General features: G+C 38.8%; 1 protein-coding gene across 5 annotated transcripts; it reads left to right on the top strand.

Annotated features, from left to right (window-relative positions):
• The first annotated feature begins 992 nt into the window (after positions 1 to 992).
• On the top strand, positions 993 to 26,246 carry LOC128742815 (protein AF-10). Of its 5 annotated transcripts, none has more exons than XM_053839289.1 (13): positions 993 to 1,114; positions 2,119 to 2,705; positions 2,766 to 2,962; positions 3,020 to 4,293; positions 4,358 to 4,463; positions 19,220 to 19,345; positions 21,677 to 21,961; positions 22,028 to 22,419; positions 22,773 to 24,063; positions 24,872 to 25,043; positions 25,102 to 25,341; positions 25,401 to 25,632; positions 25,742 to 26,246. In XM_053839289.1, the coding sequence occupies exons 2-13, from the start codon at positions 2,351 to 2,353 to the stop codon at positions 25,773 to 25,775; spliced, it is 4,704 nt and encodes a 1,567-aa protein (XP_053695264.1). In that variant the 5' UTR covers positions 993 to 1,114; positions 2,119 to 2,350; the 3' UTR covers positions 25,776 to 26,246. The 5 variants fall into 5 exon arrangements, with proteins under 5 accessions (XP_053695264.1, XP_053695263.1, XP_053695266.1 ...); XM_053839288.1 differs by having other exon boundaries at positions 993 to 1,251; XM_053839291.1 differs by having other exon boundaries at positions 993 to 1,420; positions 23,640 to 24,063.
• The last annotated feature ends 41 nt before the right edge of the window (positions 26,247 to 26,287 follow it).

Raw genomic sequence — 26,287 nt, 5'->3', positions numbered from 1 at the left:
AAGAGTGATGAGAAAAGCAACAATATTTCTCTCTCGCTCATCAGCTGAATGCTAGGGTAGCTTGCTTCGTGTTTGTCCGTTCAAACATGGACCAATTTTTTACAAACGCGATCAGCATTTAAATTTTATCATTTTCGGTTAACGTATAAGACATTGTAACTGTGTTGTTTGTAAGTCTGTACGTAATAGAACAAAACAAATGTTATCTAAGCAATAAATAAGAGCATAAACATAGAAAACTTACACGTACTTACACTGTCAATAATACATGATTTACCTTTGCGCACAACTATATAAAGCTGAAAAACGAAATATTTTCTCGGGAAGCACAATACCATCAAATGTCTTCATCTGCCACACCTTTTTAAACCTCATTGACACTGGACCTTTACACTCAAAATAATCTACACGTCCTTTTCACGTGAAAAATCACATAAATTTCTCTACAGAGAGTTACGTGACTTTCAGCTGATTGTTATTGGAAAAAATAATAACATCTATCTGATTTTCACGTTAACGCATTAGTATGCGTGCGAACTACCTGAAAATCACGTGAATATTACAGGAACATCTGGATGGAAAATATTCACATAACTTTTCCTTGATTTCGACGTGAAATTTATTTTGAGTGTATTTGAAATGCTGCGCCAAGGGGTTTGCAATAAGGCGTATAAGTGCATAGTAATCAGAGATTACTTTTGTAGTCATTTACGAATTAATTAGGTAATCAATGGCAATCACTATAGTAATCAATGATAATCTTAAGTAATCATTGGTAATCATGATTAATTTATAGTAATCACAAGAGATTGGTTACTGGTAATCAGAGGTAATAAGTGAAGTAACCACAAGTAATTTTTTTCAAAGGTGCGAGGTAATCATTGCTGTTGGAAACCCCTTGTGCTGCGCGAAAATTCTTGAAAGTTAAAACTCGCATGGCAACCCGGCTTGCGTGTCAATCGAAGAAATAAAATGGAGAACTTCATGTGATTGTTGTTTTCACGACGTTAATCTTGTGTATAAATTGACAGAAGTTTGTGTATTTTCGTTTGCTAAAACCGGACAAAAAGTGTAACAAAGTGTAGCTAAATTCATCCTGAATATTCTAAACCCGGTAGAAATACTAACGAAACAATTTACAATGCAACAACAGTGAAAGAAAAATGTTCAAAATCTAAGAGCTGATCCGATTGGATACGAAACAAATTATAGTGCCAAGCCCGCTGCTGCCTCTTGTGCATACTTGAGAAAGTGATTAAACCAGAAATATGTTAAATATGCGCTAATTTTGTATATTGCATTAAGTTGTTTCTAACGCTGCGTCGCATAAAAGCTTTATTTTGACATAGTTGGTGAATATTATGGAAACTTCAATCGATTATTTTTTCACCGAGAATCTGAAATTTCCGTCAAATTGAAAGTGAGTGAGCGAGAGGGTAACGCGATTAGAAAAATACATGCTGTCCTGTCCGGAGGGTATGCGACGCAGAAACGCCTAACAACACGCGGGTTCTTATGGCGTGGTAGATTTTGGGTTCTGAAAAATAGGTGTAACAGTTATGTGATTACCTCTATGTTGGATTAAATGAGGTTTACCTAGTTGGAAAAACACGATAACAATTGTCCCGTCCAGTGCAGTTTTTTTTATTGGATAAATGCAGCGTTTATTGCCCATTATTTGGTGTATCTTATGATTTAAAATGCATGTGAGCTTTCTATCCTTTATTTTTGATTGGCCGCTAATGATAAGTAGTGTACACTTCGAAATGTATTATCCAAACAATTTTCTGCGATAATATACACACTGATTCTACCAATCAGTACAATACTGCAGTTGCAACCTGCTTGTTTTTATGATGTACTTAAAACTGTTTGTTGTTTATATTTTCTCAAATCATTTGATGTTAATCAACGTATTACGTTAACGCAGATGCAATTAGCTATTCGCTTTTTGTATGCCAGAGGGGCAAGGGGTTTAAAAAGCCTTAGAAGTTGTCTATTGTGGCAGGCCCCGATTGCTGTTCACAGTTCACTCATAAAGAACGTTAACGTTCTTTTAAAATAAACTGCATTTATCCAAATAGGTAGTTAAAGAAAAACTTCGTTATTTAATTTAAGCTTAAATAAATAAGGAAAATGGTTCAAACTTTAAATAACTCTCGGTTATTGAACAATGAATGAATTGGCCAAAATTTACAGACAAACGTGTGTATAGTTAAAAGCCAGTGCGTACTCATTCAAAGTGCAGTGAAAATAATCCGGTTTACAATTGAATGAAGAATTACTCAACAATAAGCAAGCGCTATAAATCTGTGGATGGGCAGTGAATTTCAATAGACCACGGGCCAGAATGAAGGAGATGGTCGGTGGTTGCTGTGTTTGCTCCGATGATCGGGGTTGGTCTGAGAACCCTCTGGTCTACTGTGATGGCCAAAGCTGTGCGGTGGCCGTGCACCAGGCGTGCTACGGAATAGTGACCGTACCAAGCGGGCCCTGGTATTGTCGAAAGTGTGAAAGTCAGGAACGTTCAGCGCGAGTACGGTGCGAGCTATGTCCTTCAAGGGATGGCGCTCTCAAACGCACCGACAATCAAGGCTGGGCGCACGTAGTATGTGCTTTGTACATACCGGAAGTGCGCTTCGGCAATGTTACAACCATGGAACCAATCATCCTTCAATTAATTCCTCAGGAGCGTTACAACAAAAGTATGCTTTTTTACCAATCATTCTGGAAAATTTTACGTAATTACCTCCATACTTTCGCAGCATGTTACATCTGTCAAGAAATGGGAAAAGGTTCTCGTTCAACTGCAGGCGCATGCATGCAATGCAACAAATCTGGATGCAAACAGCAGTTTCATGTTACGTGCGCGCAGCAGCTTGGATTGTTATGCGAGGAAGCAGGAAACTATCTGGATAATGTCAAGTACTGTGGCTATTGCCAACACCACTACAGCAAATTAGTAAGAAAACATTCATTATAGGAATTTTCAAAAATATTAATTTTATTACGTTTACAGAAAAAAGGAGGAAATGTCAAAACGATACCCCCTTACAAACCAATCAGTCATGAAACTAATTCCAGTGACGGACCTTCATCGCCGGAGAAGGAGTTAGAACCGCTCACGACGCAGCAACATTCCGGCAGCAACAATATGGGTGTAACCGGAAATACCAGCGGTAGTATGAAGTCAAACAATCGACAGTATGATCAAAGTGGATCGTTGTCGGCCTCATCGTCGTCGAAACAAAGAAAATCCTCGGGCATGACAAAAGGTACTATTAGTGCTGCTTCAACATTATCAACTCCAACATTTGTTGCTGCCGGAAACAGTGGCCCTAATATTACGAGCTCGTCCCCAACGGCTGGTCCAATCGGAATAGCTTCGAGCGGCAATAACAGCAGTGGGACTACTGGGGGAAGCGCTAGTAAGGGTATTTCATCCTCGTCCTCATCGTCCTCCTCCAACAGTGGTAGCAGTAAAGACAAAGATAAATACAATAAAGGTGTAAATAAAGTATCCAGTACAAATAAAAGTCATGACAAGGAAACCTCATCAGGATCTTCGGCAACATCTTCCTCCTCGCAACGCGACAAAGGTTCCAAGTCATCGAAATCTGGCAGCAACAATAACAGCGGAAGCAGCGGTAGTATGAGCGGCATGGGATCTTTAGCTAGTAACCCATCTAACGCAAGTACAAACATCAGTGGTTCGCTTGCAAAAGATAATGAAATCGCGCCATTGGCAACCTCAATACCAACTGGCCCCATTATGCCATCATCAGCTATCAAAAACCAAGACGGTGCTGCGAATAAGCCAGAAAAGACCCTGGCTCAAATATCCTCCGCGGCAGCATCCTCAGCTCGAGCAGCATCTCTCTCTCCGGCAGCTATTCCTACTACGCTGATTATCAAACCTCCACACGACCACTCAGGTGCCACGAAAGAAATTCTTTCGAAAGATGCTATCGCAAAATTCACCACGTCAAACTTCACAGAAACAATCGTTGTAAATTCCGATTCAGTGTTTGGATCCACCGGCACAACTGGCAATAGTATTACTACCATGGGTACCCAACCTAACAACATGGGTAACAGTATGAGTACTAACGTAGGATCGGTATCGGTTATAGAAAGTTCTAGCTCAGCCGGTACTGCTGGAATTGCTAACAAAACGAACATTTCCAGCGGAAATGCATTCTCTTCCACGGGGCCAGGTGCTACTAAGAAGCGAAAAGCTGACGCCCGTTCTACACCAACATCGACTGCTAATAGTGATATAGACATTAATCGGTAATAACAATACGTCAGGGTACAAAAATCGAATAATTTCAACCTAATATTCTACGTTTTCCAGTGATCTTATCAAGGATGTTGCCGTTTCTCTTGTGCCATTGCCCTTGAATAAAAATGACAACATTGATCCAGCAGCTCTGCTTAGCATCGAGAAGACCATTAAGAAGGTTCGTATAGCGCTTTAATATTATTTATATACCTACCTACAAACATAAATCAATAGATCAATTTCAAAATGTACGCCATAACCGGTGAACTTACGCTGAAATAGTAGACCTGTTTTTTAACAAGTTGGTCGTAACGTTATTGATTACCAGCGAGGTCATTATAATAGGACTGTGGTGTCTACTCACCTAGGTTATTTAATCTTCTCAGTTTGATGTTTTGGTTCAAGCTTGTTGTAGCGCAGTTGCAACAATCGTGGTGTTTAATTTAATACCTTTCTTTAGTTGGCGTTACATCTTCTAACAAGGCCTGCCATAACGTAATTCATCCATTTAGTTTGAACCACGACAGCTGGTGTCCGGTTCCGCGGGCAGCCGGTGCTCACCAGATCTCGCTACACCTGGTTGTTGTGCGGCTCTTCGTCTTGTGTTGTTCCTTCCGGATTCAATGTGATGCGACCATTTTTGCAGTATAGTTGTCTGGCATTCTAGGAATAGGTTTCACTGATAATACGCCTTTTGATATCACGGCTAATGTTATCCTTTGGCCTTCGGTAGACGGTTTGGTATACGAACTTGTCGACTACCTTGAACTCATTACCGTCGTAAATAAGACTTAGGGGTATTCGAGTAGCGCTTGCTTTGTACGTTTACGCTGTATTCCGTGATACTGCTGCTATTCACATGACAGTCCCAGTTTCTATGGAGATGGAACTGTTATGCGAAAAGCGGCATTATAAATACGCAATACATTGTATACGCAGCATAGCAAGCGCTACGTGATTACCCCTATTGTTTTGATATGTGAATACAGTAATACCTCGAGATAGCCTCGATTCAAAGCAACTGCAATGTAACGTAAAGCGATATAAGAAAACTTTTACCGCGATATAACGTAATTATTTAAAATCAATAAAAACAACCGAATTAACTTTCATTGTGGTGTGACCTTGCATTGCCATTGTGCGAAAACCATTTTTATTTTTGAAATTTTGCAAGTTATGATAGGAAGAATTCCGTTATTTAGAATTTCAAATTTCAATTAACAAAATCTTTACGCACTCTTTGCTTTTTTGCATTTCTTAATGTATCTTTCAAACTATCAAGACCAATCATCATAAAATTTGAAAGTTAACGGTTTAAAAGACTCCTCTTTCATTTGCAATCAATTTCAGTCGAATAGAAAAAATTTCATTTGTGCTTCGATATAACGTAACGAAAATGAAAATAAAGTTGCTTTATATCGAGGTATAGGTACTGTATTGATAATGGAATTTTAGAAACTGAATTTAAAGTCGGGTTTTTGTTCACTACGACCAAATATGTCGCATCGGATTGTGTACAATGTACAAATTAAACCTTTTCAACTGTAAAAATGGTAGGTACCTGTGCTGGCAGATTGAAAAATCAAATTTTAAAAGTCTAGAATTTTTTACAATGGTGAAGTAATATGTTAGCCTCCCAGTTGGCCTCGAGGTATGATGCTAGCCTAATAAACCAGTCGTTGTATGTTCGAATCTCGGCTGGGAGAGGCTGTTAGAGCCAATAGGATCGTAGCAACTGGATTGTCCTGCAATTGTCCTGTACTGTAACAGCGGACTACGAAGTTTGTCGTATAAAAACAGAACGTCAAATTTCGATAACGGAATGTAGCGCGTAGGATTTGCTTTGCTAAGTAATATTTTATGCATTTTTATGATTGCAATCTACTGTATAAGCAAGTCACGGTTGTTTGCTACAGGTTTTGTGTATTTTTATGTTTTACACATTAGCGGAACTAGGAGAGAGAGCAAGGAACTTAGAGATTTAGCCCTCCCTAGAAAAATTGATTTGGCCGACCAATAAAATGGTCGACAAAAATGCCGGGGCTATAGCCCCCCCCCACAAACGAGCGCTAGTTCCGCCAATGGTTTTACACGGAAGTGACGGTTAGATGAATATTGGCGTCATTGCCGGTTGCTTCCGTCTCGCTTTACTTATCATTCTCGAAAGAAATTCATTGAAATTTAAGGCTTTGTGTCCAAAAATTACTTTATGTTCAGATAAAATTATTGTAAAGACAAAAGAATTCTCAACCAGCAGCTATACTATGCTGTTTCTCAGAAATTTTAAAAGCAATCCTAAAACCACAAAACTTTAAAACTTATAGACTAATCTCAAGATTTTAGTCTTGACCTTGGAATGAGGTCATACATATATTTAATATTTTTTTGAAACGATGGTTCTACAATTGATGAAGGGACGGTAGGGGAAAGAAATGAAAATTTTTGATGAAGGAGGGGGCAGAGCGGAAAGGAAGGGGGGGGGGGGGGTATTGGTAGCTATGCTTGACAAGTAGTCATTTTGACTCCTACCTTTTGTCCAATACTGGAAGGTGCATGAGTCGAACCAAGCTGTAATCTGAGATTATAACCGGATTTAAAACTTACTTACTTACTTATGTGTCCATGTCCGCCGGTCCGGCAGAACAAAGGGATGAAATCAGAGATCTCCACTGCTAACGGTTACCCGCCATGGCTTTTACCTGTCGCCAGGACAGGTTCTCGTCTACAGCCCGGATGTCGTTGGCTAAGCTCCGTCGCCATGAGCCTCTGGGTCTGCCTCTTCTACGCTGTCCTTGTGGATTCCAGTCGAGTGCTGCTCTGCAAACCTCGTTCGCTCCTTTCCTCAAGGTGTGTCCGATCCACTTCCACCTACGCTCACGAATTTCTGTGACTATCGGCCGTTGATGACACCGACGATGGAGTTCCTCATTGGATATCCAATTATCAGGCCACCAGGCACGAATAATATATCGTAGGCACCGGTTAATGAATACCTGCAGTTTTTGCGTTGTCTCCGCTGAGACGCACCACGTTTCGCAGGCATACAGCAGTACGGATTTAACGTTTGAATTAAAGATTCGGGTTTTCGTACGTAGAGTGATCTGGTTTGAGCGCCAAATGTTTCGCAGACCTGCAAAGGCACCCCTGGCCTTCCTGATCCGTGTGGCTATATCAGTCTTGGTACCACCATCGGGCGTTGTTTGGCTACCAAGATATTGAAAGACGGCTACCTGCTCAACTTGTTGTCCCGCTACTGTAAAGTTGGTGGAATTGTCAGTGTTCACTACCATAGACTTAGTTTTCGCTACATTGACTGTGAGACCTGCTGCCTGGGAGCTCTCGGAGAGGTCGTCTAACTTGCTCTGCATATCGTTTCGGCGTTGTGCGAGCAAGACAATGTCGTCGGCTAGGTCGAGGTCATTTAGCTGCTCCATCGTTAGAGGATTCCAAGGCAATCCTCGATTTGGTCTACTGTCAATTGCTCCAACTAATATCTCATCCATAACGATGAGAAACAGAAGCGGTGATAAAATGCAGCCCTGTCTCACGCCAGCAGTAACCCTTATGGGGTCGGACAAGACGCCGTCGTGCAAAACCTTGCACGAGAACGCCTCGTACTGAGCCTCGATGAGATGGACTAGCTTATCTGGAACTCCTCTACGCCTAAGTGCGCCCCAGATGTTTTCGTGATTGAGTCGGTCGAACGCCTTTTCGAAGTCAACGAACACCAGCAGAAGAGAGTCCTGGAATTCGTTGATCTGCTCCAATATAATGCGGAGCGTTGTGATATGGTCTACACATGATCGGCCAGCACGGAATCCAGCTTGCTGCCGCCGGAGAGTAGCGTCGATCTTCTCCTGGATCCGGTTGAGGATTACCTTACAGAGTACTTTGAGAGTAATACAGAGCAACGTGATGCCACGCCAGTTACCGCATTCCGTTAGGTCTCCTTTCTTAGGGACTTTGACCAATATGCCCTGCATCCAGTCCACCGGAAAAGTTGCGGTTTCCCAAATATTGCTGAAAAGCTGATGCATCATCTGGGCTGACAAAGATGGGTCAGCTTTGAGCATTTCGGCTGAAATACGATCTATCCCTGGCGCTCTATTGGATTTCATACTCTTGATAGCTGCTACAATTTCATCCAGCGATGGCGCCTCCGAGTTCACGCGATTTATTCGACGGACTGTAGGCGTCGTACGCTGCTGGTTTTGTTGGTCTCTGACATTTGAAACTCGGAAGAGTTGTTCAAAATGTTCAGTCCATCGCTTAAGCTGTTCTGTACGGTCAGTCAATAGCTGACCAGCTCTGTCCTTTAGCGGCATCTTTGTATTCATCCTGGCACCACTAAGGCGGCGAGAAATATCGTACAACAAACGGATATCACCATTGGCAGCGGCGGTTTCTCCTTGTTCGGCTAGGGAGTTAGTCCAGGCTCTCTTGTCCCGCCTACAAGCACGTTTAACAGCCCTCTCCAGTTCGGCGTATCGTTGACGGGTAGCTGTCTTAGCCGATCTGGTCCGCGCTCGCTCAATGCCGGCTTTCGCCTCTCTCCGCTCGTCGATCTTCCTCCAAGTTTCATCCGAAATCCACTCCCTCCGCCCACTGCGCGCTTTGCCGAGGGTTTCATCACTGGTCGTGATGAAGGCGTTCTTGATGCCGGTCCATTGCTCTTCGACGGTTCCACCAGATGGCAACTCCGAGGCTCGAGATTCAAGTTGTTCAACAAAGGCCCTTTTCACCTCAGGATTCTCCAATCGGCGGACGTCGTAGCGGCACCCAACTTTCTCCTCCCGTCGTTGGACACGTGCGACGCGCAGACGTATCTCAGCGATAACAAGATGATGGTCGGATGCAATGTCAGCGCTGCGTTTGTTGCGTACATCAAGAAGGCTCCTTCTCCATTTCCGGCTGATGCAGATGTGGTCGATTTGGTTTTCTGTTCGGCCGTCGCGGGAAACCCACGTGACTTTATGTACTGGTCTATGGGGGAAGAGCGATCCACCAATGACCATGTCGTTATTACCACAGAATTCTGTAAACAGCTCCCCGTTTTCGCTCATCTCTCCTAGGCCATGGCGTCCCATGACGCGTTCAAGGTCCGCGTTGTTTGAGCCAATCTTCGCGTTGAAGTCGCCCATGTGAATTTGGATGTCCCCCTTCGGGATTTTCTCAACCACGCTGTTCAGCTGGCTGTAAAAGCTCTCTTTCTCCTGCAGGTCGGCAGCATCTGTTGGCGCATAGCACTGGATTGCCGTAAGGTTCCTAACCCGTGTTGTAAATCTGGCAACGATTATTCGCTCATTTATTGGTTCCCACTTCATCAGGGCCGCACGTGCCCCTGGGCTCAGTAGGAATCCAACTCCTCTTTCTCGAGTAGCATTTTCACCTCGTATGCCAGAGTAGAGCAAGACTTGCCCGGATGATGTCCTGTGTTCGCCAGTACCCGGCCAGCGGACCTCGCTCAGCCCCAGGATTTCAAGCTTCAGGCGGCTAGCTTCCCTTGCAAGTTGAGCCAGCTTGCCCTGCTGGGCAAGGGTCAGTATATTCCATGTTCCGATTCGTGTCCGTGTTTTCATGCTAAAGGTCGTTGCCAATAATCCGGAGAGATTTCTTCTTTCATTTTCATTAACTTTTTGTGTGTTCTGGTACAGTAGGCTGTTAACCTAAGGTCCTTATCCCGCTGATGGGGCTGCCAACTTAATGTGGGCGGGAGCCACTGTGCCCCCTTTCCTGTTAGCATACGACAACCGAAGTTGCGTACCCCAGCCGGCACCTCGTGGAGGTAGGAATAGGAGTTAATGAACAGAGGTTATGGAATGCACATGTTCACCCTTTGCCAGCCAAACTTTAAAAGCAAGGATATAATGTTGAGAATGCTATATTTTTTATATTGTTACTATATTGTAGCCATCGAACTCAATCTTGGAAAGTTGAAAAATAATCTATTCCCTTAGAAAAAGACCTGATTAGGTAGGTCTGTTTCGATCGTTCCGATTAATTAGTTGTAATTCGTAAATTATATGTAAAATACTCTCGATTAAATACATCAGCACAGTGCTGCTTCGTGCGCAAAAAGGTTGCGCTTATAAATATAGCAACAAAAGTCGCGTCGCGTCGCAGGTCGTTTGCATTGTGGCGGTTCTCCTAGTAGGTATTTATACAGTGGACTCTCGGAAAAGTTAACTCTCTGAAAAGTTAATTGTTCAGAAAGTTAAGCGAATATTGGCTCTCAAGCAACACTCTAAAAAGTTAATTTTCGTCTTAACTTTTCTGAGAGTTTGAATTTATTGGTTATCCAAACGTTCGTACACACACGTGTGTTTACTTTCCATCTTTATTTCTCATTTTTCGGTTGATTGTCGCCTTTCCACAGTTTCATAAAGAGTGGCATCATAACTTGGATTAAATTAAACCGACAGTTGTACCTGACAGTTGCAACAATAGTTCAATACGGACACATAGTTACCTCTCGATTTTTGATAAAATACTGGAAAAGTGCAAACTCAGATTGATTTTTATATGCAAAAGAAGGGACAATAGAGAACAGAAAGTAAGCACGAATATTATCAAAACGTAGTCGTAGACTACGAAAAACCAAAGGTAAGCTAGTATAACTTTTCCGAGAGTCTACTGTATTGCTGTCTGATCAGTTGATGTGTTCATCAACCGGACGCATTTGGTCTTTTTTGATAATCTTCCGAGAAATCCGAGCACTAATAAATCAGGAAAGATCTGTAACAAAAATGGCTGTTTCCAAAACAGGAAACGCATCGAAAATCCAAATCACCGTATGAATCTAAAAATTCTTTATGTAATAAAAATTTCGATTTGTTTCCACAAATTACAGAATAAGACATGGCTTTAGAAATAGCATAAATGTAGAGAACACTAGCTAACTAGCCATTCGCTTTACCGAATCTGGCTTACTACGAATATATTTTGTTATTCTTCATGAATGTATCGCGAAGAGGAGCATACTTGATCTTCATAACGTAATCATTGCTGGCTATCTGTCAACCAACTCATCCAGTAATACTTGCTTCGAAAAGTGATCGAATGATGTAGCTAAAAGTAAAGCAAGATTCATCCATGCAAGTAACCAATCGAAAGACATCCGTTCGTTCGGGTGGACTTATGCTGGAAGAAGGTACAAGATACTACGTATGGTGGTGTTTTTGGAGGCGGCAAAGTCGACAAGGGTTAGACCATTTTCGTTTACTTGCCGGTATGCGCTGAACCGTCCAATCTCCGGATTAAACTCCTCCCCTTTGTTGTCTCGTTGATTTTTATTCGTACCCCTTTAGTTGTCCAACATCGGAGGGACAAAAACGTTATAAAATATTTGTAATGGCCTAACAGGTTTAACGATCTTGCTCAAAACATAAAATATTTGTCATTAGACGCACAACTTACGATTGAACGGAAGAAATAAATAATCTGGGTTATCATTTACCACTAGGCACTAGTTCACATGCGTCAATTTTCTTGAAAACAATTGATATATAGCACCATTTATTGTGACAGGTTGATTTGAAATATAATTACCTATCAACTGAGTTAAAATTATGATAGTTAAATTATCATCAATTAGCTAACGTCCTCTGTACGTTAATAATTCTTTTTGACACTATGTTTATCAGTTATTTCATACTTGACAGCAATGCAATGTGTTGTGGGCGGGTGTATTTCCTATGTTGCCAAAATCAAACCGTGCCAAAATCGAGACTCTTTTTTTATATGAAAAAATTGAATGTAAATGCATTTTGAGTAAATATTATTAATCAACGATTGCAACCATTTTATATTTGAAAAGTCCGCCAAGAGTTATCCGTCCGGTGCAAGTAAGTTTTTGGCATCCTGCGATAAGACGTAGTCCTACGGCAATAGAAACATTATTGTTCGAAACATTCTAGAACAGCAAACTTTTTTTCATGAACTCACTGATGGCCTCTTTTTTTGCGTCATTTAAAGCGTGTATGTGGAAACTGACTGATATGTAAGCATATTTTTGTAAGGGAAATATTTTGTGTTGCCAAAAACAGATACCGTCTTCCGGGGTGAAATTGTGCCAAAAAAGCATACATAGGTATTTGTTCTTCAGCCTGTTATACACACAATTTAGAGATTTTTTTTAATCAGCCCTCCGCTCACCCCCACACCAAAAAGCTCACACAGAGAGCCCCCTGGTAATTGTCACATTCAAATTAAAATAATAAAGTATAAAATAATAATAAGTGAGAGTAAGGATCAGTTTTTAATTATAACTAATTCTAACAATCAATGAGCGCCCAGTGGAATTTAATTTCCTTTTAAGAGGCTCTAAATTACAGAAAATAACTAAGCTACTGGTTCAACAAAAACAAAAATTGATATCCGGTTATCTTGATATTAATTCTAATCTATGTGGGTTAGGTTGATGCGCTTAAATTATATAATTACTTATTACTGTTTAACTTGAATAATTGCTTTAATTTGTATTTGAAAAGATCGATGTTGGTGATCTGTTTGATTTCATCAGGTAGTGTGTTATGAATTGAAGGGCCAAAAAACGAAATGCACGTCTGGCCAAGATTCGTGGTTGCTCTATTACGCTGTATAAAGTTTGCTCGTCGGGTATTTTGCAGTCTGTTGCCAACATTTAGAGACATATTATGATGGTAATTTGGTTGGTGTAGGACCTTATGGATATGAATAACCGTCTGCATATCGCGTAAGGCTAGGACAGGTAATATGGTATGGTTATCATTCGAGTACAGTTGAATAGTTGAGTAAAGCATCGGCAGTTGAAATATGGTTTTCAAGCATCTATTTTGCACGACTTGTATTTTTTTAAGTTGTGATTTGCTGGCGTGTCCCCATGCTAACGCTAGGTATTGGATTTGGGAATGAATGCAACCGTAGTAAAACAATAACAGTGTTTTGTTTGGAACGAAGTAACTCACTTTCCTCATGGCTCCGGTAAAGTTGAGATTTTCTGCTGTAGATGTTTGATTTGCCGATCCCAAGATAACGTTGAATCAAGATAAATACCCAGATATTTAAAGTCATCAACTTTTTCTATCACAGTTTCATTGACACAGAGGGTTAAGTGATTATTTATTTTTTCCTAGGTGAGCGGAATACCATATATTTTGTTTTTGTAAGGTTAAGTGAAAGTAAATTCGCATCAAAGTAGTATGACAGAACTTGCAGATCATCTTTCATTGACGATAATACACTGCCAATGTCAGCACAGGGGTAAAACAGTGCCGTATCATCCGTGAGAAACCTTGGTATCCCATTTAATTTTAAATTCCCAATGACATTGATATAAATTAAAAATAACAATGAACCAATGTTGCTACCTTGAGGTACACCAAACTTCTATTGTTTGCAATGAGCTACGCGCATCGCCGATCGTCACGAATTGCATTCTATTTGTTAAGTAACTGCGAATGATATTATTTGCAACCCCTCTGATTATGTATAACTCTAGTTTTTGCATTAGAATACTATGATTTTGCGTATCAAAAGCTTTTTTTATGATCGAGGAATAATCCTCCGACAAATTTTTTTGATTCGATTTCTTCGATTATGCAGTCTCGTAGCTCTGTGATAGCTATCATAGTCCCGCACTGTTGTCTACAACGCAATCAGCCTCACTCTTAAAACCAGCAGTATATATAAGGTAAAGCATATTTGTCTCATATTAAAGTGTTTATTCAAAGGATCTGAAATTTGTAGAGGAAAAGTAAAGATGAATTTTGATTATTTAGCAGACTTAAGATACTGTTTGCTCTTTAAAAGATAACGCAATCTAAATTGTCTAAATATAGTGTTTCCTAGTAAGTAAGTAATGCAAGTGTATTGATGTACAGTGACGCATTTTTGTAGTGTAAGTGAATTTCATATGCCGAACCGATTGTTTTAGTTTGCCAAAATCTCACCTCGTGGAGCTCGGAAAATGCAAAATTTAGAAAAAAAATTATTTTCGTAATCATAACCTTTCAATATATTGTAAATGAATACTTTATCTATCCTTAGAATAGCAAGTTGATGCGATTTCTTGTTTGGGTCTGTTTATATGGGACATTTATTGTCAACTTTTTTCCCGGTTTTTTTAACCCTAAAGTTTGAAACCCTTTTTAAGCCAAATTGTACGCTAATATTATTTGTGTTCCATTCCACGCTATGAATAAATATGTTATGTTTCAAATCACCTTGAATTTGAGCCATCAGTTTTCATAGGTCTGATATATTTTTATTAACAAACATTGTTGGTTTTTGGCCCAATGTCACCCCGGATGGCGGTACCATGGATTGGCGCTCGGGGGCTTATCCGAAATGAAAAAAATCCAAAACGACATGAAAGTATATTAAAGTATCCTGTCTTTGACCCATCCTTTTTTAAAATGCGAACGCATAACAAAATGGCGGACATTCAAACCAAAAAGTCAGTTTTTTAGTCGAAAAATTGATTTTAAACGTTTCTAAAAAATACATAAATTGCAATATCGAAAAAAGGATGGGTCAAAGACTAGATAATTTTATAAGCACAAAAAAAAAGAATCATGAGAATTACTTGAGATATTTATAATACCGACTTTGAAAACCTGGTTTCGAGAGAAACGGCATTAAAGTTTTTATGCGCTGTGTAATCACTCAGACATCTGCGGTACAAATAGCTGTAACTTTGTCATTTTTTGGAATTCATCGAAACGGCTTCAAACACATATGCTCAAAATGTTAGTCTTTCGATATAAACAATAAAAAAATCGATTTTTTAGAACTGAAACTCCCTTGAAAACCTATTTTCGTATCAGGCAGTCGCTACTTCCTCACTTTGAAAATTGCTGCATCACGTCACAAGCATGAATATTCTGTCAACCCCTTTTCATATAAGACATCAGTTTTGAATAAATTTTTATCAGTATGTGGATACAATCGGGCGAAAGATACACGCAGAAAAATGATGATAGTTTTAAACAACAATTACCTGTTGTTGAGTTCAACTGGAATCCTATTTTTGAATCAAAAAAATATTGTTTAAACTTAATTCATACTGTTTTTGCTTCTACTAGATCGTTTATAAACCCAAAAATACTTATTTTTGATTCTACAATTTTTTCTTTGTTAGAAACTAGCTATTATTCGCAATAACAAACCTTATTGTTGAACTAAAAGGTCAAACAATTAGAATCAAAAAAATATCTGGGTTAGCCTTCAGTCAACAATATTTTTTGTTAAATTTATACAGAATTTTTTTGCATTTACAATTTATTTTTCTACGTGTAGAGTTGGCCGCTCACTTTTTTACAGCTGTTCACTTTCTGGACATCAAATTGGACTATCTTTATCGCGGTCTTGAGAAATCTTGTTGGGATGAGGAGATTTATCACTTTTTCTGGTACAATTCCCTAACACAGACATTAAATTGATCTAGGTTTATAGCCATCCTAAGAAATTTTGTTGGGACGAGAGGACTTTATCACTTTTTCTGGCGTATTTCCCATGCACAGATACCAAATTAGTATAAGTCGGATGTCTTAAAGAATCTTCGACCTGTTGGGACGAGCAGGCTTTACAACTTTTCTTTTCTAAACATAAAGTAATCGAAATTACAGTACACAAATGGTGTATTTAACTGTCGTTCCTGCCTGTGAAACAAGCCGATCGCGAAATAAATATATGGAGATATTTGACCTTGAAACTTTTCGTTAATTTTCACTCATTCGTGATTGAAAAAGAAAATTATAACAGAAACCACATAATTGCTATATTTGTTATGATTTTTGTTAAGAGTCGTTCAGTATTCAAACCATGAAAATCCATTCATAATTGGCAGAGCTATCAACGTTCAAAATTTTTCATATTTTCCTGTTGGGAGTAATTCTCGTTGAAACGGGCCACTACTGACACGAGGTCTTCAAATATTGGAGCTTTTGCAGTTTATTGGTTGAAAATGGTTTAAAAATAAGAATTACACTTTTAATACCTCGAAACAGTGGACCCCTCGTTTGCCAAAGGGCAAAAAAAAGTTGACTTTTTAGCAAACCTTGAGATCTTTATCATGTTATATTTCCTACAATTGCAATTAAAAAACACGCATTTTTCGGTTCTGTAAAGAAGAACAGAGCTTTCAAATGTGGTGAAAAGTTTTTTAGTGGCCATCTTGGATTTGGTCGCCATATTGTATTTTATCAATAAATCGCTAATTTCGCCTTGAGTCTCTCCAACCGATTTTCATTTTAGGATCACCATTGGAAAGCTGAAAAAAATGCTACAAGAAACATTCATAAAATTAAGTGTGCATTGTCATTAACTGAATGAAACAACCACTTATCTGTAGCAACTTTCTATTAGCAAGGTTTACAATTTTCATATAACTATTGTGATACATATTTCTGAAATTCGCTATGAAATAAACTACATACGACATGGTTTTGTAAAGAGGAAGGATAGGCATTTAAACTGGAGTGAAACAAAATTGGCAGTCATCTTGGATTTGGCCGCCATGTTGAATTTTATAAAAAAAAATCGCCGTTTTTGCCTTGATCCCTCCAACCGATTTTAATTTAACGCTCTAACGGGTAAGATCGTCTGTAGACGGCCTTTGCTTTTGAAGCGCCAGAGCCGCATACGAAATTTGTTTTTAATTGGCAATATGCAAAATTTGTTTAGAACAGATTTCTTGACATTTTGATACTAATATCATAACATTCTGACCATACATTCAAAAGTTATCACCTTTCAAAAACAAAAATTCCAAAAATAATTAATGCGCGAATATTCCCTTTTTTACTTTTGAAGGAAAAGGATATCTAGAACAAAATGATTGACCTAAAAAAATGTTCTATGAGTAAATTTCAGGCATTATTTTAATTTTGTAATATATCTGAATTGAAAAAAAATCTGGGTTAGACATGAAAAAAGAAAAAGAGAAATTGGACTTTTTCTTACCTGGCGCTCCTCCAGATAATTATTTTTGCATTAAAATAAGAACTTAAGGTTTTTTGTGTGTACTTTCATGATAAAATAGTCATTAGCTTGATCGCATCGTTTTCACGGTGTTATCCGTTAGAGGGTTAAATACAGAGACTGTATATTGCAGAGGCGCCGAGATACTCAAAAACCGTTAAATTTTTAACGAAAGCGGAGAGTTACCTTTATTTATGATGGTACTCTCCGTTTTGTTTCAATATTTAGCAGATTTTAAGTGTTTCGGCGCCTCTGTAATCTACAGTCTCTGTAGTGTTAAAAACCACCATCGGAAAACTGAGATAAAATGCTACATGACACATTCATCAAATTAGATATGCAGTGGCATTAACTAAATGAAACAATTAATTTTTTGTAGCAAGATATACCATTACATTACATAAACGTTGCTCCACTGAAACACATGACTTGCGATTCTAGGCCGTTTACCAATCCATCGATAAGATTCAATTAGAATTTCGAAGTGAGTGCCCAAACTTTTTTTGTTCCAAAGATATTAGTGAATCGCTCAGTCGATTTTGATGAAACTCTGCCGAGGTTAACAATACACTCTCAACAGAAGGTTGACTCAATAAGGGGTATGAATGCAATTGAGACGCAAAAAACTAACCTAGAAAAACAAGCATTTTTGATGTTGTTTTTATCCTGAATAAAATTTAAATTTAAAGCTAATATTTTTCCTCAAAATTTTATTAAAATACCTTCCAGTACCATGTGGTATCAAGTAAAATCCTTATTAGTGATTCAAAAGTGATGGTTTTTTATGGTTCAAACACGCGTAATTAATTTCTGGGATTTCAAAAGTAGTTTTTATGCTTAAAACAAAAGACATGTTCACGAAAATTCAGTATTGTGTTCTGACAGACGCAAAGAACACAGTGATAAATTTTCGCGAACATATCTTTTATTTTGAGCATAAAAACATCTGTTGAAATACCAGAAATCAATGACGCATGTTTGAACCTTAAATAGGAAATTCCAAAATGATTTTTTTTCGGAACTACACTAACTCAGAAACGGACTCCATTACCGCATGAAAATGCTTGCGTCATAATAGATCAATTTTGTGTTCATCAGTAAAAAAACAAGTTGTAATATTAGCATCCCTACAAAAGAGCAATACTAACAGGACGGTATGTTTCTTCCTAGAATCCTTCGGTCTGTTCGTCTTGTTTTTCATGCGAGGGTATTTGTTCGGTGGCTATCCGATTATTAGGTATATATAGAAGAGCAGTATGGAAAACTATTTCATTTTTCATTCAGTTCGATGAGCTCAGCTAGAAAGGAAGCCCATAGATTACGCCACAAACAAAATAATGAAGCCTGTTGTACGCAGGCTATTTATTTTTCTTTTCCACTCTTCGGTCGCTACCTAAACCTAAAGCAATGGAACTAGGGAGGCAATCGTGTCAAAGAGAAGAACATAGAAACGCGCCAGGATTTTTTACTCTCACTTTCTCCGCGTTCACCGATTCACCCTATGGCTGTATATTTGTGGATGTAATATGTACAGACAGGCAGGATGCAGCGACTATGGGCAATAAAAGCAGAAAGTTGCCAAATAGGCATGTGCTCGTCTGCACGCGTCTAGCAAAATTCAGTTCCAACACAGTGTTTAATTATTAAAAGAATTGTGACCATTTATGTAGATAAAGAGCCATTGTTTTTACAATAACTTGTCCTTGATGGTTGTTTGTTTTGTTCTCTGTTTGATGACCTGCGATCCGCTATAATTGCATCGATGTGCTAATGAACTCAAGTTCAATTGAAAAAAAAATGAAACACAAGAGCCACAAAAAGGATCGACGCGAGAAGAAGCGCAGAAGGAATAACACGGACAATGAAGTGCGTTACACTATTTCAATAGTACACAAAAAAGCGAATGTCTGCGCACAGGCTGGCTGATTTATGTATATATTAAAGGGAAGTTTATTTTGATTGCTTTCTTTTCAGGCCAAAACTGAACCCAACTCTCCTCATCATCCCAGTGCAGAAATTAACCTCCAAAACGTCAGTCCCAATCTGGTACAATCACACGCATCCAATGTCATCTCTTCGTCGATCAAACACCAGCAACAGGTATGTTTCCTGAGCATAGAAAAACATTGTGTTGTGTAAAATAGATTGCCTATTTGGTAAATAATGTTTATTTATATTCTTATTCCATAAAATGTGTACAAATTATGTTTGATCTGTTTTTTCTTGTTTATCCGCAAATTCGGGAAGACGCTTGAAAACAATACCCATGCATAAATTGTTTTTATTTTTAATTTAATATCTGAACTGCGATATGTTGAAAACAGTTTAAACATATTATCGCCTCGATTCTGCATTCCACGTGTGTTCCGATTGAAGTGCAATTTCTGATCGGATCCGGCTCCGATCGGTATGTAGAATAGAGGCGTATAATTGTCCGTATATTGATTGAAAAATTTAGCATATAAAAGAATTATCAGCTTTGTAAGAACTTTTAGTTTTACTTATGCAAACACGTTTCTGTCGAGATTTCGTCCAGGTTTGCAATGGCTGATTCAATTGCTGCTATACAATAAGGGGTAGGATGGGGCAAAGATTGTCACCTAAACTCAAACTGTGCTATAGATTAAAAAAATATCGATGTTTTAACCTCAATCCCCAGGTGCAAAACATTTTTGAATATTCTCTAAGCATTGACCATCAGAAAATGATTTTTTTTGCCAAAAACTTTGAAACCGAGCGAAAACATTTGTACAGTGGACTCTCGGAAAAGTTAAGCGATTGGGGAATGGGTCGATTAACTTTTCCGAAATATTAACTTTTCTGAGCAGTCCTAAAAATCATTGAAAATGATAAATACAAAGGCGTAAGATGCATTCCAGGATATAGGATACACATTTTTATGTATTTAGAAGTTCTAATTTAAAAAAAATGTAGTAAGATCTTTTTGAAATAATAATTAGTTCCTTTCAGTAAGTTTAAAATAGTCGGTTCACTAGTTTACTTTTGTTTTTTCGTAGTCTGACTACGTTTTGATAATGTATGAAACTGTGGAAAGGCAACCGAAAAATGAGAAATAAAGATAGAAGGTAAACACACGTGTGTGCGGACGAACGCTTGGACAACCAATAAATTCAAACTCTCAGAAAAGTTAAGGCAAAAATTAAATTTTTAGAGCGTTGCATGAGAGGTGATATTCGCTTAACTTTTCTGAACAATTAACTTTTCAGAGAGTTAACTTTTCCGAGAGTTCACTGTAGTTGCAAGTTTGAGTAAATCAGTTCAGGTTTTGCAATTTTTCGCAACAGGTATTCAATATTTTCGACACATTGTTTTGACATAATCTCACCACTTGATCAAATTGGCTGCCAATGCGTTCTTTACTATATCGTTGTTAATTTTGCTTTAAATTTACAGGCTGCTGTGACACATTTTACCCCGAAGCATGTTTTTTTGTATAAGCATAAAAAATTATGCACGCATGCAAATAAAGAGCCTGCAAATCACTTTTCTATGCAGTCGTTAAACATAAATACAGTGAGATTTCGAATTTGACATGGTTCGATTTTGGCATGCCTCAATTTTGGCAACAAAAGTTTTGGTTTTGGCAACACAAAATATTTCACTTCCAAAAATATGCTTTAAATAACGAAAAAGTGATGCCCTCAGTATGTTTATGAAAAAAACTTTGCGGTTATAGAATGTTTCGAACAATATTTTACGGTCGTAAAACTACATCTGACCGCAGGCTGCCAAAAACTTATTTGCACCGTACGGATAGCTCTTGGCGGATCTTTTGAACATAAAATGGTTGCAATCGTTGATTAATAATGTATTTGTTTGTTTATTAGAGACACTTTACACCTTTTGGTGCATTCGTGTCTGATTGATTGATAATATTTAATCAATTTCTGACGCATTTACATTAAATCGAAAAAGGGTCTCGATTTTGGCAGCATAGGCGACACGTATTTGTTGCTAAATTCGAAATCCTACTATATATAATTATTCTATAATATTGGTTAAAAACATAAAATTTTTAAATAATAACCAGCGACAGTGCCAAAAATTTCAACAGTTTTTAAATAGTAGTTCGTAGCATACTGGTTATAATTTTCACTGGTAAAAAAGGTATTGGTAAAAAAGGTACTGATAAAACGTTTGAAAGCAAAATATTTCAAATTTGGAATAATGTTATAGAACATAGATAAGTTTACTGACACACTTCGCCTCGTTCTACCCTGCGAATTTTTTCCAAGCGTTAACAATAAACAAAATCTTAGTTTGTGGCTACAGCTTAAAAAGACACTTCTCTCCAAACACGATGTTATTTTTTCATTTATAGTACATATACTTAATTCGTATTGCATTAGAATGACGAAACGAAAATATTCTATGGAAAGGAGATGCTATAGGTTTTACGTTCATTTTTAGTCCAATTCACCACAATTACAACAGCAACAACAGCAGCTGCCAGGGCAACAGCACACTCCCAGTCTTGTAGTGTCGGTTCCTTTATCGACAGCAACTGTACCTGGAATAAATCTACCTACGAGTAACAGTAACAGCAGTGGCAGTAGCAGCACCTCTACAGCAGCGAATAATGCTTCCAGCAATAGCGGCAGCAGTAATACACCGAACATCATATCACCGAGCCAGATGTCTTCGGGAAGCAGCTTGTATCAACAGTTGACGCATCGGACGGGCGAACAAATTATGGTAAATTGAATAGACAATTTTTTGACACGGTTTAGCTTCAGATTGTGTCTGCATTTCTACTTGCAGAGTGCGACTAGTAATCGCTCCAGCCCAATAATACAGCAGTCCAATATGCCAAGCCATGTGATACAAAATCCTGCCCATACAATGCTCGAACGGCATTCGCCATCCATGAGATCTTCACCTGCCATTATTACAAGCGCTGGTTCGCAGCAACAGCAAAACATCTTCTCTTCGGGCAGCGGAATGGATCTGAATTTGGCCGGTTTAACAGCCGGTGTATCCGTACTACAGAGCATTTCGCCCGTGCCGATGAGTGCCATACAGAGCACATCCTCCTCACCGATCATCCCAGGTAGTGGAGGAGATGGTGGTTTGAAGATTTCTTACGAAAAGCAAACTACTAACGTACGGATCACTGCACTCCAAGAAGAGAAATTGTCGGGACGAAGATCCAGGTATGCGATACAGTGTTTAGCTTTTGACGTTTCTTTTGCCTTTATGTTGAATTCTGTTATGATAATTGATATTTAGTTTTTGTAAATAGTAGATCTAGATTTTTTTTTGCATAGATCGGAAATCAGCGTTTGATGCTTTTTTGATTTCATTTTGTATGCACTCAATTTTTCTCTTTGTCTACCAAACTAGATCATACGAACTAATCTTTAATAATGACATTAAAAACCTGATTTCTGATCGATGGTAATTATGTTGCTGGTATAGTGTTGATTTCCTATGTTGCATCATTTGCTTAGTATTGCTCCCAAGTACATAAAACATCAATTACTTATCCGCCCACTATTGTACACAGATCAAAGTCAAGAGAACGCGGTGGTGGCGGTGGTGGTAGCGGAAACGGAAGCAGCACCGGTGGCGGTAAAACACGAACATCCAAGAAACGCTCACTACAACATCAACAGCTGCTGCGTTCCTCGCCATTGGTCAACACCGGCTCGTCATCCTCTTCCTCCTCTTCCTCTGCCAACAACGCATTGTATGCTAACGAGCCCACCACCACCAGTCGTAGTTCGACTCCTAGCAATAGCCACTTAAACGCTAACAACAATAATCAGCCTAACCTGACCCTTAATAGTAGTAGCAGTAATACTAGCCACACTAACTCTGCCAGCGGCAATACCAACAACAGTTTGCTGATTAATTCAACCGCAACAAGTATCATCGGGCCGTCTGCCCAAACTCAATTAGATAAACTTTCCCAATCCGCATCCTCTGCTTCATTTTCTGCAACCGCTACTGTAAACGTTTCCAACTGTTCATCTGTCGCAATTTCCACTGTAACATCCACTGCTGCTTCCGGCACGCACGTTATCGAGACGATTGGTTCCGTCTCTAGTTCGTCCAACAGCTTCCAAGGTAACCATGCAGGAGGCCCGGGTGGTCAATCGCAACATATGATTATCGGCAGCAGCAGTATTGCAAGTGGTAACAGCATCAACAGCAGCCACTCTGGCAGTAACAACAACAAAAACAATAGTAGTAATTTAATAGCTGGCACTGGTACAGACCACGGTCATGGCACTCCTAGTAGCAATAACACCAGTAGTAACAGTAACAGTAATAACGCTATGGTGGTCACACACACCAGCAAAAAGCTAAGGTCCTCACAACCAATGGTTGAAATACCCTCGCCATCTAATTCCAGAACACCGGACAATAGTTTCGGTTCCAATTCATTTACCAACAGCAGCGGAGGGGGACTAAAATTTTCCTACGAAGCTCAACCGTCCAATCCTGCAGCAATCGGAGCGACTGCTACCATTATTACACCGCAAACAATGGTAAAGGAATCACCACCGAGTTCACCCGGATCGGACTCCGGCATGGTTCGAAGTAACAAGCGAAATCGGAAACTATCGACAAACTCGAATGCCGGTTCGAGTGCGCCACATGAAGCAAAAGAAATCAAGCTGTTCCAAAATGGTGTCGTCCATGCGACCCATATGCTGGGCAACCAGCTTAACCCTAACAGTAGTGTGGCGCAAAAAATGTCTGACCAACTGACGATGGAGATGGAGTCCCACACGTTTGTTGAGGCAGCGCCGCAGCTGGTGGGCCCACCCTTTCCCGGAAAGATACAAGCGGTAAGTGGCACAGTTCAATTTTATTTCATAACTCGATTTATCTGTACAAAATTCAATAATACATACAATAATTCAATAATTTGTTGAAAAGCGCTGAGCTGGTTAAAAGAAAAATTTGCACACTTGTTACAGCAATATTCGATTGTATCTCATTACATTTTATTAGTAAAAATAGATATTTAAAAATAGAACACTTCAAACGAGGCGAAAACATTTATCTGTGCGAACAAACGTTCGATTAACTAGGAAATATACTTAGAAAGCTTGTGTTAAAATTTGAAGTGGATCGGTTCAGCTGTTTTCGAGAAATCTTGCTCACCGACTTTGAAAAAACAGTTTTAAAAGAAAGGCGTCAAAAGTTTCACGTTTCTTCCTCAATCGCTCTGACATATTGTTACAAATGTACGTGTAACTTCGTGAAAAAGCGTGGAGGGTGCTATATCTCTGCATATTAGCGTTGATATTTATATATTAACAAATTATGGTTGATTATGTAGTACCATCACAAATCAAATTTATAACAAAGCTGTACTTTCCGACGACTTAGACTTAACGCGGTTTTTTACGTCGATTTTTGATTTAACATGGTCTATTTTCTAACGGTTCTCAAATTAACGCGGTTTTACAACATATTTCGAATTACGGCGGTTTTTTAATGTAGGACAAGCGTCAGATATTAAATGAAAATATAATGAACTTTTTGAAAATTCTATCTGTATATAACCCCCTATGGCATATAATCCAAAATCGATTCATCCAATCCATTCCGTGAATGGTCAAACTCTTATAGTCATACGTTATGTTTCAGTCACGAACGCACAATGCATCTGCGACAGGGGGACCTTCGCTGACCTCAATGCTCACGGGTAGCGGAACAGCTACTGCCAATGGAAATACACCACAAAGTTTAGAACAACTACTAGAGCGACAATGGGAACAAGGATCTCAATTTTTAATGGAACAAGCGCAACATTTTGACAGTAAGAATTATTTGTAATTCATGATAGTACTTTATTCAAAATATCGTAATATTTCCAGTTGCGTCTTTGTTGTCCTGCTTACATCAGTTACGAAGTGAGAATATTAGGCTAGAGGAACATGTCAACAATCTAGTGGCTCGAAGAGATCATCTACTGGCCGTAAATGCAAGACTGGCAATTCCCTTAAATCCCACTGCACTAGGCGGCGTCGGTCTCACGGGAAGTGGCTCGGCTGGACCAGGAAGTACTGGCACTCCAAACGCAGGAAGCGGTAACACAAACTCTACAGGATCTCAAGGTTTCTATTACGATGCTTTGCGCATATAAAACACAAAATTAATTACAATTTGTGCCTAGGGCAATTCAACAACATGCACGGTAATGGTCCCCATGAAGCGAGCGGAGGTACTACCAATACCACAACTATTTCCAGTCGAAGTAGTCGGATACAGCAACATCAAACTCAGCAACAGCAACAATCGCAATCTCATTTCGGTGGCAGTACGGCTAACCAGATACCACTTGAAAATGGTATCGATTTCCGACACTCAGGGTCTGCCCATCAGAGCTCCAATAGCTCTTCGATCAGGTAAGTGTTTATCACCATACCGAACATTAAATATGTTTTATTGTTTGTTTGTCTTTTTGTTCTTCATTATAATCTATCTTTTTTTTTCTTTCGTTTTAAACTTATGCAGTGAGAAGCCCAACACAATCTACGTCAATTTCTGAGGGTTATCTTTCTAAATTTACGAAGCCGATGTGAAGGATTTGTGTTGCTAGCCGTTTATAAATATTTGGTCAAGTCATACACACATCTTACACTCCTAAAGATACAAAACTAAACACGGGCAATATTTAGTTCTATACAAGTTTAATGTGTTCTTTTACGAAGAAGGTGTGAATCTTTGATAGACAATATGACACGTTTGTTCGTGGCCATAACAGCGTTTCCGCGAACTTGACTATTGTTAAAAGCAAACTAGAGTTTGACAAAGTGATCTGTTGTTTCAACAAGAAACAACCGTTAAAACAATGTTCTAGTAATGCTTTTATATTATACTATATTTTGTACATCTGGTTGTCCTGCCTTTTAGGTTTAGTTTATCTTTCGATTCTAACTTATACTTGGTTTACAAGGCAAATGTCAGACTAGTTAGTGGTAGCCACAAGAAATATTTAATTTAATTATTTTGTAGAAAATAAAAATAGATGGATTCGACGTAAACGAATGTTTTTTTATT

This window comes from Sabethes cyaneus, chromosome 3, assembly GCF_943734655.1.
Source record: "Sabethes cyaneus chromosome 3, idSabCyanKW18_F2, whole genome shotgun sequence".
Lineage (NCBI taxonomy): Eukaryota > Metazoa > Arthropoda > Insecta > Diptera > Culicidae > Sabethes > Sabethes cyaneus.
This window is presented reverse-complemented; position numbering and strand designations above follow the sequence as displayed.

Coding starts and splice junctions, on each gene's coding strand:
- LOC128742815 (XM_053839289.1), top strand. CDS start 2,351: ATGAAGGAGATGGTCGGTGGTTGCTGTGTTTGCTCCGATGATCGGGGT. Junction 21,962..22,027: donor GGACGGGCGAACAAATTATG/GTAAATTGAATA, acceptor TTCTACTTGCAG/AGTGCGACTAGTAATCGCTC. Junction 25,633..25,741: donor TCCAATAGCTCTTCGATCAG/GTAAGTGTTTAT, acceptor AAACTTATGCAG/TGAGAAGCCCAACACAATCT.